Genomic DNA, 20503 nt, shown 5'->3' on the forward strand with positions numbered 1-20503 from the left:
ACAACACTACATACACTGTGTTCATATACAGTATATATAAACATACATATAAATCTCAAAATTCCATTAAACTAACTTAAAAAGATAGGTACATTGAAGGAATGGCTGTTGAAAATGAGGCATAGCAGTCATTTGTTGAATAATAGATTAAAAATCAGTCATATCAAAGAGTAATAGCCATTAGAGACACTAATAATGTCTTAGCTCTATTTTAAAAATAATTTAAAGGCATATTGTTAAAAAAGGTGTCAATGTCTATCAAAACCATGAAAATTTTTGAGTGTTTTCCAAAGTTTTGACTGGTAGTGTGTGTGTGTGTGCATGTGTGCGTGTATATTATATACTCTGTACTGTGTATGTAATAGTTTGTTTTTTACATGTACCCTCTGTCATACATGTGTCACTATGAGACACAAGGGGGTGCTGGCACTGATCATCTTGTCTCTTTCCGAACCACAACTTCAAGAACACACCCAATGTGGGAAGCTGACTCTGCTCCTTCCATTTTCAGGACGGTAAGAGCAGGGCGCTCCAAGAAGGATGCATATAATTTGCGTAAAAGCAACACACTGGATGGAGCTCCAACCAGAAGCCTGAATGTTCTTCAGAGCCTTATCGTTTTATCCAACAGGAGACACAATTTTTATTATCTTTTGTGCCTCAGTTCACCTGCCATTTTTGGCTGAATTAATTGTTTCACTAAACGGGCTGACCCTGTTGGGACCTCAACATTTCATTTGGACTTATGTATTTGTCTCGGTTTATGTCATTTTTATCTTTACTTAATAATGTACAAGAAGTAAAGAACATTTTCAGGTGACATAATTTTTCTGTCTGAATACCCAATGTTAACAATTTCAAATGAATGATTTTTGGCCTATCTCTCACTTACCTTTTCTATCTAAAGTTCTCAGGTGTGCTGAGACTTTCCAAATCACCAGTATTTTTTCAACAGCACAGCACAGCTGTGAAACTGCTTTGCTTTAGGTAACTAATGACTTGCTTAGGGCAGCAGACTCTGAACAGATCAGTACATTTATTTTGTTAGATCTTTGTGCGGCATTCAATACTGTCAAGCATGATATTCTACCGTCCAGAATGGAGAACATTCTGGGTGTTTCTGGCACTGCTCTCCAGTGGTTCAAGTCTTATCTAACTAAAAGGCAAGAGTTTGCTTGTCATGGTGACTGAAGTTCCAGCTTAGCAAAAGTCACAGAAGGAGTTCCTCAAGTCTCTGTCTTCAGCCCATTGCAGCTCTGTGTCCAAATGCTTCCCCTTGCTCATATTTTTGGTAACTTTGGACTGGGTTGTTATTTTTATGTGAATGATACTTAGATCTATTTCAGTATTAAAAGTAAATGGTCATCAGAGATTTTTCAGCTCACAACTTGCCTCAGTGAAATTAAAAGCTGGATAGAGCATAACTCTTTAAAATGAAACTGCAACAAAACCAATATGCTAATTGCCATTTAAACTCATCTTAAGAAAAGTTGTCCTTTCTAATCTTTTATCTGAGGTTCAGTTGCCTTAACTGTAAGAGTTCACTTGCACCCCTGTATCTTATAGAACTGAATATACTATTTAAATGGCCTTGCATTGGACTGCATTAGTAACCTTCTCTATCCCTACACTCCTGTCTTCCCACTAAGCACCACTCATACTTCCAGTCTTGTGATCCAAACTTACCTGTGCTCTATACAGTAGGTAAAGGAGTCTTCAGCCAAAATACACCAAAGCTATGGAAAGGCCTCTCTAAATTAATAAGTCAATTCATTACCTTAAAAAGAAAACTTAAAACACATTTGTTCAGGAAATCGTTCTGACCCTTTCTTTTAGTTCACCCTCTCTGTCAAAGTGCTCAGAATGATATGCATTGAATTACAAATTATGTGAATGTTATTTGTGAATGGTTTTATCACAGTATTTTGTATTGTATTCCTGTTTATTGTCTCTTACTCTAATTCAGAAGTTTGTGCTTCCAGTATTTATCTTTTATTTAGTGTTCTGTGCTGATATTATTTTGTATCCCATGTTTTGGATTTGATTTTTCTTTCTGTTCATTTTTCCTATTGTTCATTTTGAATGTTTGTTAAACATCTAAGCTTTGTTAGAGAGATGATATGTGCTATATAATAATTCTTTATATTTATATAGCACTTTTCTCACTACTCAAAGCGTTCTCCACACAGGGAGGACCCGGGAAGCGAACCCACAATCTCCTTACTGCAAAGCAGCAGCACTACCACTGCACCACCTGTGAGGATATGCATATATATACAGTATAATGTAATATATATAATATATAGCAAATACTGAATAGGTGCCATATGAATAAAACATATTATTGTTAGTATTATTATTATTATTATTAATTTCTTTAAATTGTTCTAAGCATACAATGAAGAAATAAATGACATAGCCCTGAAACATAAATCACTAATCATTACAGTACAATATTTTGTTCCATTTTTTGAAAATGTAAAGACTCATTGTAGTACAATTTTTATACAAGAAAGACAAGAAGTAACATTACATTTTTAGTCATGGGCAGCACTGAGTGAGGCATAGCAGAGGTATAGGAGTAGATTAATGATTATGTAATGCTGATGAGTGGTGCTGCTTAAGGGGTGTTTCATATATCCATTCCTTCATTATCAAAAATACTTAATCCAGTTTAGGACTGGACACCAGCCCATGGCACAACACACTCATGTAAACTGATCCAAATTTAGATTTACACATCTTTGAGTCTTCAGATAAAACTCAATTCAGATAGGGAATGTAAACCAGCCTTAGTAAACACTGTGCCATTGTACTGAATATCTTATACAGTTTTTGTGTAAACAAAAATAGATATATTTCAGTATGCACTTTGCTTTATTTAATTGCATGATGTAGCTAAACAGATACAGTGACAAACAATAGATAGATAGATAGATAGATAGATAGATAGATAGATAGATAGATAGATAGATAGATAGATAGATAGATAGATAGATAGATAGATAGATAGATAGATAGATAGGATAAAACCAAGTATACTGTATGTTGGTTCACAGGGTCAATACTGCCACATAAAAAGTGTACAGTATAAACTAAATGAGTCAAATAATACAGAACTACTGCTAATAAAATTTAGCTCTACAAAAATAAAGCACAAAGATATAAAAGGATTTTAAAATTTCATGTTATCACTAGTAATGTTTATTACCTCTTTGTATATTTTGCCAACATCTTCTCTAAGCTGATCTCTAGTGTAGCCATAAGGAGAATCTCCTTCGGTTTCATAGTCTCCTCTCCAGTAGTCTCCATAATCTTTATAGCCTTGAAATTTATTAAACATAGAGGTTTAGAGTGACAGATAGTGTGGTATATATTTTATCATATTTTTTTTTCCTTTCATAGTAAATACATATTTTTCTTAGTGAAAAAAATGAAGACTGAGAGCAAATATACATTGAAGCAGCTCCAGTCAGTCAGTCAATGTCCAACCCGCTATATCCTAACACAGAGTCACGGAGGTCTGCTGGAGCCAATCCCAGCCAGCACAGGGTGCAAGACAGGAACAAATCCCTGGGCAGGGCGCCAGCCCACCACAGGGCACACACACCAAGCACAATTTAGGATCACCAATGCACCTAACCTGCATGTCTTTCGACTGTGGGAGGAAACCCATGCGGACACAGGGAGAACATGCAAACTCCACGCAGGGAGGACCTGGGAAGCGAACCCAGGTCTCCTTACTGCGAAGCAGCAGTGCTACCACTGCGCCACCGTGCTGCCCAGCAGCTCCAGAATTTGAACAATATATGCAAATTAGTTTTGCATATTTCCAGGTACTGCAGTGGGCTGGCGTTCTGCCCGGGGTTTATTTCCTGCCTTGCGCCCTGTGTTGGCTGGGATTGGATCCAGCAGACCCCCGTGACCCTGTAGTTAGGATATAGCGGGTTGGAAAATGGATGGATGGATGGATATTTCCAGGTATGTTGATTGGAATCCCGAGTAAGACAGTGTTTGTGACATCTTATAGGTTCTTCCTGTGCTACATATTAGGTAAATAAGAATCATCTTATCCACAATTAATTTCTACGTTACACCCAAAGGCTTCCCACATCCCTGAATTGTCAATAACCTGTTTAGAAAATGAAAGAATGGAATTTATATGGCACAACATTTGATAAAAGAGAAATCGTTAATCATTTCCTTGTTAATACAGCTTAGGAAAATCTACAACAAGAAATGGCGAGTCAAAATTTCCAAAGCTAAATCTATGGCATATCCAGTAAAGACTTACAGAACTGAAAAGCTAAATATATGGTCAGTAAAATATGACTTACCATCACAACTCATAGCTGCAATCTAGTTGTAATCTGAGTTCAGGGAGTCAGAATCAAGAAGGCTATATAGATTACATAGTTTAATACAGTAATAGTATTACTCTATACTAACACAAATTAAAGAGGAATAATTTGTAAGTGTGGCTTTCCATTCCTTGTGATTAAAAAACCAAGGTCTTGTTTTGAATAATCTACAAATGACGTGGACAGAATTGTTGGTTTCCCACTCCCCCCCCCCCCCCCCCCCCCCCAATAAAAAAAGAAGAACCCACAATTGTGTCTTAAATAACTTAAAACTGACAAAAGTAATTGGCACCCATCATTGTTTATTCCTCATTTAACAAAGAGCAGACTTTACTTTAGAGTTTTGATTTAACTGAGTATTTCAAATAATAACACAAATGGCATGGACAAAAATGATCAGTCCCTTAACCAAATATTTTGTTGCACAACCTTTAGAGGCAGTCACTGCAAACAAGTTATTTCTGTAGCTCTCAGTGAGACTTCTGCACTTGATAACAGGTAGTTTGGCCCACTCTTCCTGAGCGAACTACTCCAGCTGTGTCAGGTTGGAAGGGTGCCTTCTCCAGACTGCATGTTTCAGTTCTTTCCATTGATGTTCAATAGGAGTCAAATCAGGGCTCAAATAAGGACACTATAGAATAGTTCAATAGCCATTCATGCGTGTGTATTTTTGGTCATTATAATGTTGAAGGATCCTTGACCTGTGACTGAGGCAGTTTTCTGACACTGGGCAATCAATCCAGATTGTCTTGATAGTCTTGGGATTTCATTGTCCTCCAAACAGACGCAAGGCACCCTGTACCAGATGTAGCAAAACAGACCCAAAACATAACTGAGCCACCTCCATGTTTCACAGTAGGTATGGTGTTTTCTTAGAAAGCTTATTTTTTTCATCTGTGGACATAGAGCTGGGGTGACTTGCCAAAAAGCTCCACTTTTGTCTTATCTGCCCAAAGGATATTTTCCCAGAAATATTGTGGCTTTTCAATATGCATTTTAGTAAATTCCAGTCTGCCTTTTTTATGTGGAGTTCTCCTGGGTCTTGTTCCCTTGAGCTCACTATTACTCAAAAAGAGATGGTTGGTGCAACACTGATGGACCTTGATCTTGGAGTTCAGCTTGTGTCTCTTTGGAAGTCATCCTTGACTTTTTTTGTAGCATTCACACTATAATTCTGCCCATTCTGGGCAGTTCTGGTGTTGATTTTCCTCTTGACGCCCCTTCCAGGGAGGTTGGCTACAGTCCAATTAACCTTAAACTCCTTAATATTTGCAACTGCCATCACAGGAATATCTAGCTGCTAGGAAATTGTCTTATATTCTTTACCATTAACATATTTGTCAAAAGGTTCTTGTATGTTTCTAGGGGAAGTTGTTTTATATAATGTTTGCAGTTTTCTTGTGAATCTGTAACTAAGCATTTAAATACAGTGTACACTGTGGGTATAATTGTATGTGACAAAACTTTGATTTGATTTTGTATTAAAAGGGAAACCCTTAACAGCTGTGTTTGGTGTACTCCCAGATGGGCTTAAAGTGGAGAAGGACAAACAAACTGTGATTGCCTTTACTACACTATTGGTATGCAGAATTATCTTGCTAAACTGGAATAATCCTAACTCTCCCCTTTAAGTCAGTGGGTAACTAATGTTATGTATTTGAAATTGGAAAAAATCAAATTCTGACTTAGAGGATCTGTGCAGAAATTTTTCAAAACCTGGCAGGATCTAATCAATAATATTCTAGAATAAGCTTTTAAAGCACTGAGGAACCAGATTCTCTCCCCATTTTCTTTTCCTTCTCCATTTATCTATATTCACTTATTAATTTATCTATTTACTTATTTTTACTACGTTTAAGTTTTATTCTGCTCCCCATGCTCTCTTTCTCAGGGTAGGAGGTTGATTTGTTTTCAATCCTATTCTTGTAAAATTGATCTATTTGTGTGATTTCAATAAAATCAATAAATTAAAAATAAATAAATAAAAATAAAAGGGAAACCTTTTTCTTATAAATTTAATTCCAAAATTCCATTACTACAAGCTTATGGAAAGTGGTTCTATAGGTATTACTAATGAAATGATGAGAGAGAGCAACCTGGTCCTCATATCCTGGTTATATAATTCAGATACATTATAAAGAGAACCCAAACCAAATATATGCAGTGCAGATTAAACCATTTTTGCATCTTTATTTTGAATATGTATTAATAAATATATGTGAAAATGTAACAATTGTTTAAAGACAATCACAAGTAATTTTCTAATACTGTAGAATTAGAATAATAATGAATTAGAGTTGCCATGAGTGAACACTTTCTAAAGTGTATGCAAATGAAGCTATGCTGACATAACCAGATGACACTGGGATGAAGCTGCAAAAGAAGCTTGAGAATCTAAATGGTCTCCTGATAATAGAGAGTGTATAACGTGTATCCTGGTGTTCTTTTTACAAAGATTTTATTCACGTAACAGAGAGGGATATCTTAATAATCACCATTAAGCTTTGAAGCTTCATTTTTCAGGACAATATATTCTTCATACAATGGACGCATCTTCTTTCCCACTTCCCTCCGCCAACCTTCCCAGACTTCCAGACGTTCATCATAATCAGTGCTGTTTGCCATGATGTCTTCAAGACCTGTTTTTGCAGTGGAAAATACAAAACATCTTTAAAATACATTTAAATGATACATCATCAAAAATGTAATATAAAATGGAAACTGATGAATATTAATCAATAATGGAAATGTCACATTTAGCTTAGGGCAGTACACATGGTGGTGCAGTGGTAGCACTGCTGCTTTGCAGTAAAGAGACCAGGGTCTGCAATCCTGGGTCCTCTCTGCATGGAGTTTGCACGTTCTCCCCATGTCTGCATGGGTTTCCTCTCACAGTGCAAAGACATGCAGGGCAGGTGAATTGGTGGTGCTAAATTGGCCCTAGTGTGTGGTTGGTGTGTGTGTTTGCCCTGGTGCTCTGTCCAGGATTTGTTTCTGCTTTGCGCCCTATGCTAGCTGGGATAGACTGCAGCAGACCAGCTGTGACCTTGTTCATGGCTAAATAGAAAATGACTGACTGACCGACTGACTGACCGACATTCAGCTTTTTCTATTTAGTGTTAAACTATAAAAATTTCATTTCTTTTGAGGGATACAACTTACACATTACCCTCATTTATCAGACATAAATTTGCCTACAGTTGGGATGAAATCTTTCAAATTAGTGTCTTCTCTTCATTTTCTTAATCTGACCAAATGTAAATGTGTGTGTTTCAACTTCATTTTTGTTTGACTGGCTGTAAATTTGCAACCTGAAATTGCATGAACATCAATGGATATTCAATAGATGTAGTAATATGAATTTATTATACATATTTAATGGGAGATGGGATTAAACATGCTTTCCAACACTTTGGTCAAGGAAGTATAAAATATAATATTTTGAATTTGTCACATTCTTCACTCTGTCTCAATCTTTATTTTCTATTGTAGAAGAATCAAATATTTTTTATTACATTTGGGATGTGATAACATAGCTTATCTAGAACACTAAGTATATTTACTGGTTCCCCTTATACCTATTTAATAAGTTATAACCAAAACATAGGACAAACCTATATCATTTATAGTGTTAATAATATGTGTCATATTGTATATTATAGCAAAGAATACATTTGAAAAGAAACACTTTTTCAAAAATTAACAAAACTGAAATCCTGGCTATTTTCTTGAATTAAGCTGAGCCTGCACTTATAATTTCTGCTTTATTATTTAACTACACTGCTTTATTCAACACAGAGTTTCACAGTCGGCTTCACCCAGCAACAGCTCTGTATGACCTCAAGTCTCATTATAAAACATAAATGGCATATGTTTCCTGTGTTACTCAATTTACTAATACTGCCACTTCTATAAAACTGAAAAAAAAATATGCTTTTTTTCTTCCCAAAATTCAATTAATGAATATTTTTCCTACTACAGTTCTGTGTAGCATGATATATTCAGTAGGTCGATGTACCTTAAAGCATAACATTGTTTTTATAATAAGCAAAACCTTAAATACCTGGTTCTAGAGTTAGACATGATTCCCCTCTGCACACTTTTCCTGTGCTGTAGATTTTGCTCATCTCTTGCAGAATTTTATTGAGCTGTCAATGAACAATTAGACAAAGAGTGCAGATTACAAATGTGCATTTAAATGCAGTTACACTTCATTAGTGTCACATATTGACTGGCTTCATAGTTTTCACAATAGCTAACAAACAGTATAAAAGCGAGAAACCAGCCATAGTAGGCTGAATGGTAAATGCAATATCCGCAAGCTTTTCAAACCTTGCCAGTTTATGACTTTTATCTGTAGAGAAAGGCCAATCTTTTTCCTTGATCTCTTTCTATCTCTATTTGCTTTTTTTGTACTTCAAGCAAGTAAACCTTATATGCCAATGGGTGATCAACACAACAGTAACCCTTCTAGGGAATGAAGGCAAAACAGAATACACCGCCCAAACCTCCTCTATGAATCATTGCATTCAGAATGCGAAGAAATACTTATACAGTGATGGAAAAAGCATCTATTGTCTAAAAAGTACCAGCCTTATATAAATCTTACTTTAGCTGGCAAGTAACATGTAACAGATTTTTTTATTCAATAAAAAATAAGCCAGATAATTAATGTAATTTAGCAGATACACATATAAGTTGTATCTACTTACATTTTTATTTGTATGCAAACGGAATCCTGAAAATACTGCTTATCCCTGAAACGTATATGTGTACCTGCATCAATTATAGCTTAAGAACTGATTGCTGGACAGCTAGATATTAAATATTGGAAGGGGCCTTTCAGGCATTTATGCAAGTATAGCATGAGGGAAGTCTGGTAGATACAATGTTTATATGTGCCACACACTGACTTCTTATGCTCTTACCTGCTGTATCTGAAAAGCAATATTTATATTGTGATGTGCATTCAGCTCCGCCGTGCTACACGTCCTGCTTCAACAGTGCCTTCGTGGCCCAGTCACACAGTAGAGTGTCCATCAGCCATAGAAAACTCATCACCGCAAAAACGAGTTCGCTCACAGCTCTTCACGCAGAGTCTCCGTCAGCCAGGGACCGATCACCGATATGGGGGAGTATTTTAATTCAGCCAAAGACCTGGCCAGTTTTCTCTTTGTTCTCTCTCCTCCAGGGTGATCCAATCCCAATCACAGATCCACAGCCCCGGATCAACCTGAGGAGGAGGATTTTCAGTGCCTGGTCTGAAGGAGGGAGCCAAGGTGGAATGATTAATGAAATCACTGCTTGCTTGTTGTGTTTGTGCATTATAGAGTGGTAGCTCCCGGTTCAATAAATATTCTTGCTGTTCCTGTTTGAAGTTGTTAATAAAGCCGATCGTTCTGAAGATTGAGACTCAGCCTTGTGTTTTTGGGGTGTAAGACAGTGACTCACGTGTCACAATATATTCTGGTTTATACCTATTCATATACTGTATATTGCTCTAACTGATTTCCCAGCTTAACAAAATACTTTTTTAAAGTATTTTTGTAGATTTTTTTTAAAGAAAATAGTTACCAATCAGGTTTTCAGGTATATTGTCATGCTGTCCTTCCAAGCACTTTGGACGTAAGCACTACCACTCTGGGACATGAGGGGCCACTGTTGCTAACTGCATCATCTATGTTTTCTCTCACAGCCCTGAGAAACCGCCCACTGAGGGCAAGTGACCCTGCCCCTTCTGGTCCCACCAGTATAAAGCAAAGATGCTCCCAGCCTGCATCACTTCATTCTGAACCAAAGAAAGGAGCTCCTGCTCAAGTACTGATTGCTCTACACAGCCTCGAACCTGGCTGATTACTTTACTTTATTATTTTACATTTTGTTATTATTCTATGTGCCATCAAGTTGTTTGGACTTGGCAAAAGATTAAAAGAGCGACCTGATTGGTGCCCTAACATTTTTTCTGTGATCAGTGTTTTCTCTCTGTCGTCAACAATTTTTTGATCATGACTCTTCATTGAAACCATCTTATTCGGAGTTCTGTTCTCATACAAACAAGGAAAGTCTGCTGGTGCTGGTCAACAGTTTTGGAGTCACCCCAGAGCAAACTGTTGCTCTTTTTTGAGTTTTCCAGAAGTACCCTCTAGAATTTCTCCCCGGGACACCTCTTTAAAGTGTGTATTTGACCAAGAAAAAGTTCTGGCCCTAGCTCATTCCATGTTTGATTGTCTAGGTGTTAACACTTGGGTTAGGGATTAACTGTTTATTTGGGTGAAGATCTGGATTAATAATGGTATACAGGCTCCTCCAACTCTTTGTTCTTTGCATTGTGGAGTTCAAGATTTACAGGATCTTCAACTGCCCTTACATTATACATCATTTATTATGCAATAGAAATAATTAACTAAATTAACAATTAAAATAGAAGCTAGACGATATTACAGTTTTCTATAATCCTTTTAAAGAAGTGCTATTGATTTTCTCTAAAGTGATACCTTACCTAGAGGCAAGAAGCTACATAATATGCTCCATTTTATGATGAAGTAGATTGTGATATGTAAATTAAAATAAAGAAATTCTATAGTATCTTATGTTGTATGTAAAACACAAGGAAAAATGTTTATTTTAGAAGCCTGCTTCAGTGAACTCATTGGGAGTACCTCATGCAGCAGGTCAACAAATTCAAAGTTCTTAACTAACATAGAAAGCCATCTACACCAAAGATGATGACCAAAAACTTGAAAAACATTACAAAAGAGGGCATCAAAGCTCTTGATAAATGAAGTGATTAAAAACATTTTAAAGAAAACAGGTTTAAAGGTTCAGAGATTGGGATAAATTCATGCTAAGACAAGGAAGAAAACACATACTCTATGTCTGTTACAATTTTGTAAATAAATAATCAAATCATAAAAAAAAAAACAATTTTGATAAGATATCTACTCAGCCTGCAAATGCTGGAATTTAGGGTGTGTTATACAGACATGTACAGCGTTGGCTTAAATGCAGTAAACAGAAGGACATAGTGCAAGGATGTTTGCTCTCATGAATGCGATGCTAAAAGTGTCCATGCACACAGTTTAGGAGTGTAGCCACTGTTGCTTTTACTGCTATTATTAAATGTGTGTTTATAGACTTCAATGTTGCCTATTCTGAGTCCTCCAGTGAAACTTCCTATTTATCAAAGTGAATCCAAGGCTGTGTGATTAGATGTTTCTTTAACTGTTTTCAAACTAAATGTCTGACCTAAACTAACATTATTAAATGCCACTACTAAAGTAAAAAGACAAACACATATATAAAAGTGTCACCTTTTGAAATTTGTCCTTGGGCAGGGCACCCGATCCTTTGTCTTGAAGAAATTGGAGCTGTTGTTTGATGGTATAATTCGAGATTTCGTTCAGATTAAAATCAGTTGCATTGTCAGATGCTTTATTATAAAACTCAGACCAAATGGCTCCCATTTCACTCTGTCACAGACAATAAAGCAACAACAAATTCTTAGTTAATAATATGGTCTCAGATTGTAACTATTATTATTATAATTCTATACCTCTATTAGCACCTTTTGAGATCCTGCATAAAATAATTATTAGGTTCAAATAAACATTGTGATGGGACCGGCACATTTATTAAGATGAAAACCACAGGCAGGGAGAAGTAAGGCATAAATTAAAGGAAGGCAAAACAACCTACTGCCTCTCTTTACCCATGGGAACACCTGTCTATCAGGTAGGTTGTTTCATGAACTTTAATTCTTCTTTACTGTCTTCTGCTGAACATGAGAATTTTTTTTTTTATCCTAACCTGCAAATTATATAACAGAATTGAAAAAAAGACTGCAGTTCTTAATTCATAATAGGCCTCCAAGAAATTTTAGTGCAAAGAGAACATTGTTGACAGAAAAAGGAGAAGATTATTATGAGACTGCATGGTCTAATAAAGTTTTAACATTGCATACGTGGGAGGCAACTAAAGAAAGGATCAGCACCAATTAACGTTTTTTATTGCTTTTGCAGCTATTTTAAGCCACATTACCTCCCTTTACATTAAACTTTGAAAAATGAGGAAATGTATGAAGTAACATAAAATATTAAGCAACCTAGTCAAAGTTTCTTAAAAGGACTTTAGTCATTACTTCTGTATTGCTTTTAGGAATGGTTACTTAGGCAATTAAAGGTGTCTTTTTTGCAATTTTTCTTTTTTTACTGAAGTAATTTGCCAGGCTTGTATCACTTTATGGTTGAGATATTGAAAGTCCTTCATAGCAGTTTTCCCTCATAAAATATCAACAGGTTGCAACCAGTTCAAAATGAAGCTGTAAGGGTCTTGACCAAGCAACAACCTTTGACTACATTATACCATACACTCCTCAAAATATCGGTCCATTAGTGGCACTTTAGAGTTCTTTACAGGGGTATGTGGTTCCTTGTTGAACCTTTGCTTGTGAAAGAACCATTTTCATTCTGCAAAGGGTTCTTTCCATTTGAAGTTGGTTCTTTGTGCTTTGAAAAACGTCCTAATATATAAAAAAATGAAGTCTTTAATTTATAGCAGGCTACCTAGCAGGACACTAACAGATTAAGAAAACCTGAATGTAGCCCATGTTATTGTATGCAGCAAGAGTCCTTTTAAAATCAGGGCCCAGTGGAATTTCACAAATCTGCTACTATCAATTCATGGTTATTTACCATAAGGAGCCTGTTACAGTTCTAAATAAATAAATGTTTTTTTTTTCTAGAACCTTCATGTGGATGAGTTGCTAATGAATCAAACATGTTTCCCCTATTGGATTGTTCCAAAAAACCACTCTACACCTTTATTTTTAAGATTTTAACTGGCTTCCTGTCCCTCACTGTGTGAGTTCTGTCACAGACTTAAGTTCTAAAAATCCAGAACACTTCCCTTTTCAGCTTACACCATATAAACCTATTAGACTGTGGATATTCGCTGTGGGTTCACCTGGTTATTCCAAAACCCTGTTCTGTATCTCCTGCCTAGTGCTTTTTTATATATTTGTGGGTCATAGTCTCTTACTGTTTAATTTTGTGATGTTCCATTTGTCTGTTCATTCAAACGTAGACGAAAAAAGTGCCAGCTCCTTCTGGTTTTTGACTTACTCTATGAGTTTCCCTGAGTCTAATTAAACTTAAATTAAAGCTCTAATAACACTTTTTAGCTTACCAACTTCTATTATTTTTCATCAAATTTAGTTTAATTATACACTCAGTGGCCACTATATTAGATATATCTCTGCAGTACCAGGTAGGACTAACTTTTGCCTCCAAAACAGCCTAAATTCTTTGAGACATCGGTTCATCAAGGAAATATTCGTTAGACATATTGGTCAATGTTATATCAATAACATTATAGATTATTTCTAATATTTTGGCTTCACCTTCAAACTGTGAACTTCTCTTTCCACATCATTCCAAAAACGCTGTATTGGATTAAGATCTGGAATAAACTGAAGGGATTGTTTTTTAAAAAAACAGTATGAGATGATTTTTTCTGTGTCTTATAGAGCAATGTTTAGCTCAAAGTGTCCATTTGAAGGAGAGTAGACTTTGGTCATATAGAGATGCACATTGTCAACAACAACACCTAGGTACTGTATGCTGTAGCATTCAACTGACCTTAAACTGATATTATGAGGCCTAATATGTACCAAGAAAATCTTCTACACATCATTACATTACCAGTACCAGCCTATACCTTTAACACAAGACAAGATAGATCCATCAGTTATGCAAAATTCTAAGCTTACCATTCCATACGCATGTTGCTGCAGAAATCGACATTCATTAGACCATGTGACCTTTTTTCAGTCTTTCGTTATTAAGTTTTGCTGCAGCCCATCTGCATCAAGTTCCTATGTGCTTCAAATGTACAGATGCCTTACTTCATAGTATAGTTGCAAAGAGTTGATATTTGAGTATCTGTGGTCTTTCTCTTTGACTGAATAAGTCTTGATTCTCTACTGAATTCTCTCATTAACAAGGGATTTCCACACATAAAACTACTACTAACTGATTTTTTTATTGTCATATCCTTTGTAAACTCCAGAGACTGAGAAAACACCATTACGGTAGGAATTTCTCAGATGATGAAGGCACCATGTCTGGTACCGAAAATTAATAACAGTCCAAGTCTCCTAGTTTATATGTCTCAGCTATTCTAATGTGAGGTTGAACAACGTCTATACCTCATTTCCATGCCCATATAAAGGATTAGAAGAGAAGTCTGTTTGTGTTAATGTGTAGGTGTTCCAAAAACAAAAAAATGAAATAGAGTGTGTAGCTGTTCTTGATCTGTATAGCAATTACATAAAAGCTTGTTTATCACTGTTATTATGTGCCATTGATATCCTGCATTTGTATAACTTACATTGATACACTCTGGGTAAAATTTGTCATATTTTCCCAAGGTACTCCTGGGGCCTCATATATAACATATAACATATAATTCACACTAAAACATGGCATATGGACAAAACTATATATGTGTGTATATGCACAAAAAATCTAGATGCATAAAACTGAGTACGCCAAGTTCCACACACTTCCCCTTTATAAATCCCAATTAACGTGAAATTTAATGCACGTGCATGTGCCTACGGCCCCACCCGGACTCCTGTCAGAATTTTGCATATTACAATGTGCAAATCAATATAAATAGTAACTTCCGTTCAATGTTTTATTAAAAGACAATGGCAAAGCACATGGAAAAAAAGAATTTCAGGGAATGGAAATGGAGGCAAGGAAAAACAAACTATCTGTTGGCTTAAGCAGTGGTATAAGTAACAAAACAAAGTTGATGGAGTGATACAGCGTGGCAGAGACACCCAAGAGTTCAAGTTCAGGAAGTCGTACAGTACCCAAAATAAAAAAGAAATGGTCAGATATCAAATTTGACATGAAAAATGAGTTGCAGCCCTGTTTATTCTGTTTCATACAATATAACAAAAGTTGACCTCCATGCACTACAGGTGCTGCTGTGCCCTGTACATCTTCAGAAGCTGGCTGAACACACACCTCTACCTCAGAAAATGCTGGGTGACCATCTGGCTATGTGCTGATGGACACTGTTCCGGAGTCAAAAAATGCAAAAATAGAGGCTGTCAGAGATGTGGCCAATGAACTAAGGAATATAAAGTCTGTACTATGTAATATTGACCGTAAAATAAATAAACTGAATAAAAAACAAATGCTGCACATGATTACATATTTTTACATTCTACTAATTACATTCAAATAATGTTGTAATGCTGTCCAATTTGCCTGATCATTTGGTGGGTCTGGGTAAGGTTGATCATACTGCATCTCTTCAGGTGCACGCAAGCCATGATTGTGTGCCACATTATGCAGCATGCTATGTGCTTACACAATGCAACACACTTTCTGTGGACTACAGAGAAGTACATTAATAAGAGTGGAAATGCTTCTTCTATTTACATAAGCAAATTAATTCTCCGAAGGCACCACTTGTAGCATAGTGTCAGTACCAAGCTCAACAAGGAGCTCTTTACATGGCTCTCTGAGGTGACTCGTTTCCTTTAAAAGGACCGCTTGCCTTTTGCCGCACTTGATGGAAATAGCAATTGTGACTGTGGGGAGTTTCCAATTTTTATATGCTTTCCTGCTATATATGATGAAATGCCAGCTCATTATTTTGGTGATTCATCCATGGCTGATGTAACTGGTCCAGCACCATTGCAATAGCAATGTGTGTGCAGTTGACTGCTCCGAGTACATTTGGAAAACTGTACATTGCTGCTAATTGTGCTTTGATGTTTGCCTCTTCAACCACAGTGTAATGAAATCTATATCTGAATTACAAGTGTATAATACCATCCTATACAGTTGGCAAGCAAGTTCACTTTGAAAAGTTCCTGTGGCTAAAAACCTGAGAGCAGACAGAACTTGCAAAGGAGCAGGTAGAGCACAATTCCTCAAAGTCTGCCTTTGTAAAGCCAGCACCAGTTCAGCACACAGCTCGAAGATGATAGCTCTTGGACATTGAAACTGACTTAGAAGCCAGTCATCATCATAATCTGTAAATATGCGCTCTCTTCTAATTCTTCCATTTGCATTGTCTTCTAACAATGCTACAGCAGCTATGGTAGTTGGAATAGTTTGTTAACGATATGCAATAAATTTTGGTTTATTTGATAACACCTGCTTCATGGATGTGAATATGAAAAAGAAAGGTAAACAACACAGAAACAGTAGCACTACTTTGATGCTGGATGCCATCAGCTTGCAAAACCGAGCAGAAACTTGCGTATGCACTGTGTGAGGCTGCCATGAAAATGTGCATGGCTTTATTCCAAGTTTAGTTTTTATACCTCTCAAAGTAAGTGAGGAAACGGGAATATGCACCATTTTTGTGCATATGCACCATTTATGCATGAAGCCCCTGGTATCTACCACTGAAGCATTTTTTTGTATCTGGTACTGAATGTATGTGTTTTTTCAGAGCTGTTTAATTATTAGATGTGATATTGCAGTCTTGTTAGGCCTAGAAAGATTAATCGAGGTGATGTGACTAATTGACTGATATCAAACCGATGTATTTTAAATAGTTGTTGCATAGATAAAAGTACACAAAGCATTTGGGTGACCAAAATTTTTGTAACGAAACAATGAAAGAAGATTTATTTTGAATAAACTTTTATGCATAAGGCATCTCACAAACAAATAAGTTTATAGATTTCCCAAAAATATTGTAATTTCCCTTGATAAATGGTTGTTTTAGAATGGATTGAAGTGTATTTGTAGATACTGTACAAATATAGTATTACATATTGTAGCCTCCTGAAAAGTTCTGTTGCTGGGAGACAGACAGTTCTGAAAAGGGGCCAGAACTGAGAGCTGACCATAACATACAAGAATGTGATGAATTCTTTTCTTTTCTGTATTTGAGATGAGATTTACATGTGTATGTACAGTACCTAACCAGTTATGCTACTCATTTGAATTTTCTGCACAAGAGTAAGCAAAGCTAATTTAAAAGCTAAAAATGTTTTTCTGTTTCTTACAATCCTTCTTAGCGGACTGCACCCAAAACAAAAAATATATCTATACTAATAAAAGGCAAAGCTCTCACTGACTCACTCATCACTAATTCTCCAACTTCCCGTGTAGGTAGAAGGCAGAAATTTGGCATTCTCATTCCTTACAGCTTACTTACAAAGGTTAGGCAGGTTTCATTTCGAAATTCTACGCATAATGGTCATAACTGGAACCTGTTTTTTGTCCATATACTCTAATGGAGGAGGCGGAGTCACGTATTGCGTCATCACGTATTATGTCTCCTATGTAATCACGTGAACTGAAAATGAGGAAGAGATTTACAGCACAAGTCAAACGCGGGAACGAAGGTAAATGACGTTAATTGTTGACTGTCTTTTAATACTGTGTAATTGTTGAGTGTCTTTTAATACTGTGTAAGCATACATATTAACACATGTGCAATTAAACGTGTGCATTTACGGGGTGATTTCTCAGGCTTAAAAGCTCGCCTTTTATTAAAAAAGTAAATGCAAACTCTTTTCATTCTGAAGGGCACAAACCACGTTAGATTTCAGCCGTTAAACGCGCAATAATGTCAGTACACCAGATAAATAAGCGCAACATATTATCAGTTGTATTGTATGCTTACAAATAAATATAGAAATGTGTTAATCGTTAACTAATATTATGGGATGGTGTTTTTCGACTCGCGCCTTGATTTAAACGATTGCATGTCTTGGTGGGTTTGCATAGCTTATTGTCAATATCTTTACACCTCTTTTTAAGACTTAATTTAAAAAGGTTTTCTTTTCTTCTTAATTAAAATTTAAAAGCAATATTTCACCGCTGCGAAGCCCCTCTAGCGCTGACGTCCGAGGTTCGATTACCGTAAGCAAGTGCAGTGAGTGTGTACGCCTGATGAGCCAAGAATAAGGGGGAAAGACGTGTCGCGTACTCTTTGCATTATTTGACAGTAAACTATTTTCATCCATTCTATGATCTGCTTCTCACAACTGAAGGCACCGTGGCTGATGTTACCTGACTTGCTGGCCAACCATAAGCGTTACCTGGTAGGTAACCACCCACTCACTTCACTCCCTTACGGGAATCGAACCTCGGACGTCAGCGCTAGAGGCGAAGCCCCTAAAATTGCGCCACGGCGTGCAGTTCGTTTATTTGACAGCATGTAGATCGGGGTAATTACATTCACGGCATTCGTAGTCTGATTCACAATCTGATTGTATGGGTGGTTACCTACCAGGTAACGCTTATGGTTAGCCAGCAAGTCAGCTCGAAGTGATCACTCAAGTGAAGGCAGCTTCACAAAAAAACAGATCCTTAACAAACTGTTATTGGTATATTTTCCCTCAATTTTAAAAGGTTTTCTTTTCTTCTTAATAAAAATTTGAAAGCAGTACTTCGCTGGTGCGAAGTGCGGGGATTTGAGCGACTGACGCATACAGACATATTCATGAGTGCAGGTACTTCAGAAAGAAAGCACCGTGTAAACCTAAACTTTAAATTAAGTTCATAGACCTACAAAAGGTTGCCATTGATTTGAGGCAAGATTGCTTTTCTCATGTACAACTATATGTTGCATTCTTAACAGTAAGATTGCACAGCTTGGTCATATTACAACCTGAGTGCTGAACTGACAACGTCGTATACAAACAGAACTATAACAATTGTAATAAACAAACAAAAAAAAAAAGCGAAGAACCCTTGGATTTAATAAAAAGGCTCCTTTCTTGGCGAAGCAAGGAAAAAGGAAGACCTTATATGGCGTTCGTTTATAAAACAGCGGAAAAGCTGTGTTAAGGCTGTTTCACAAAAAAACAGATCCTTAACAAATTGCTATTGGGATATTTTCCCTCAATTTAAAAAGCTTTTCTTCTTAATAAAAAGCAGTACTTCGTGGGGATTTATATATATATATATATATATATATATATATATATATATATATATATATATATATATATATATATATATATATATTTATGTATATATAGATATAGATATATATATAGATGTATATAGAGATATAGTTATATATAGATATACATATATAGATATAGATATATATACAGTAGATATAGATATATATATATATAGATATAGATATATATATATATATGTATGTATGTCTATATATATATATATGTAAGCTTATAAGTACTGCCTTACTTCTCTTTAAGAAAGGAAGATGTAATGATACTTGATTTAAACGATTCCATGTCTTGGTGGGTTTGCGTAGCTTATTGTCAATATCTTTACACCTGTTTTTAAGACGTATTGACTGAAACGGGCTTTCACAAAAAAGGTTAGGGCTTTGCTACAGGATACACCCTCCACAAGTTAAGCAAGTAAAAATAAAAGTGTATATTTCTGTTTTATTTAAACCTTTCAAGTTTGTATGCATAGCCCCATTTGGCTGTTTTAGTTTTTTTTTTTTTCTTTCTTCAGTAATATTAAATCTCCTTAAAGAAAAAGAACATATGCATTTTACTTTTTTTGTATCTCTTTAGTAATATTTTAGTGTAAAAGGATAACCAGTATTTAAACCTTTTATGTTACTTTATAAAGTTATTTTACACAATGTTGAAAAATTAATAAGAAAGCTACATATTTTGGCAGCTGCTGCTTTAATTTTAAATGAAATGAAAAAAGCTCTCCAAGAGAAAACCTCAATGAAGAAGAAACAGTTTGCACTATCTAAAAAGGAGAAACCCTCATTTATAAAGGTTTGCTGCACATGACTTAACTGAAAATAAATGAATAGTTCCTATGTGTATAATACATATTTATCTATTTTACTTATGCCTTTATTCCAGCAACTTGCAACATCTGAGGTACAATTTGTTACATTACTTTTGTTTTTTGCAGCACAGGCAGGTTAAGTGACTTCCTCAGGGTCACACAGTGGTGTCAGTACCAGGATTTGAACTGACAAGCTTCGGGTTTGCTGAAATATTACTGAAGAAAGAAAAAAAAACGAAAACGGGCAAATAGGGCTATGCATACAAATGTCCATCCATTCATTATCCAACCCGCTATATCCTAAATACAGGAGCCAATAAGTAGATATGTATATATACAGTATATATATATATGTGAATGTATGTATGT

General features: G+C 35.9%; 1 protein-coding gene across 1 annotated transcript in view; it reads right to left on the reverse strand.

The window, feature by feature from the left end:
* The window catches only part of ace2 (angiotensin I converting enzyme 2), a 104843-nt gene that overhangs the window by 75390 nt on the left and 8950 nt on the right, over window positions 1-20503 (reverse strand). Inside the window, exons 2-5 of the mRNA XM_028799807.2 lie at window positions 11672-11830; window positions 8425-8509; window positions 6857-7000; window positions 3212-3324 (exon numbers count right to left, since the gene is read on the reverse strand). Coding sequence (XP_028655640.1) covers window positions 3212-3324; window positions 6857-7000; window positions 8425-8509; window positions 11672-11830 — 501 coding nt within the window. The remainder of the gene's footprint in view (window positions 1-3211; window positions 3325-6856; window positions 7001-8424; window positions 8510-11671; window positions 11831-20503) is intronic.

The sequence above is a fragment of the Erpetoichthys calabaricus genome, chromosome 4 (genome assembly GCF_900747795.2).
Source record: "Erpetoichthys calabaricus chromosome 4, fErpCal1.3, whole genome shotgun sequence".
Classification (NCBI taxonomy): domain Eukaryota; kingdom Metazoa; phylum Chordata; class Cladistia; order Polypteriformes; family Polypteridae; genus Erpetoichthys; species Erpetoichthys calabaricus.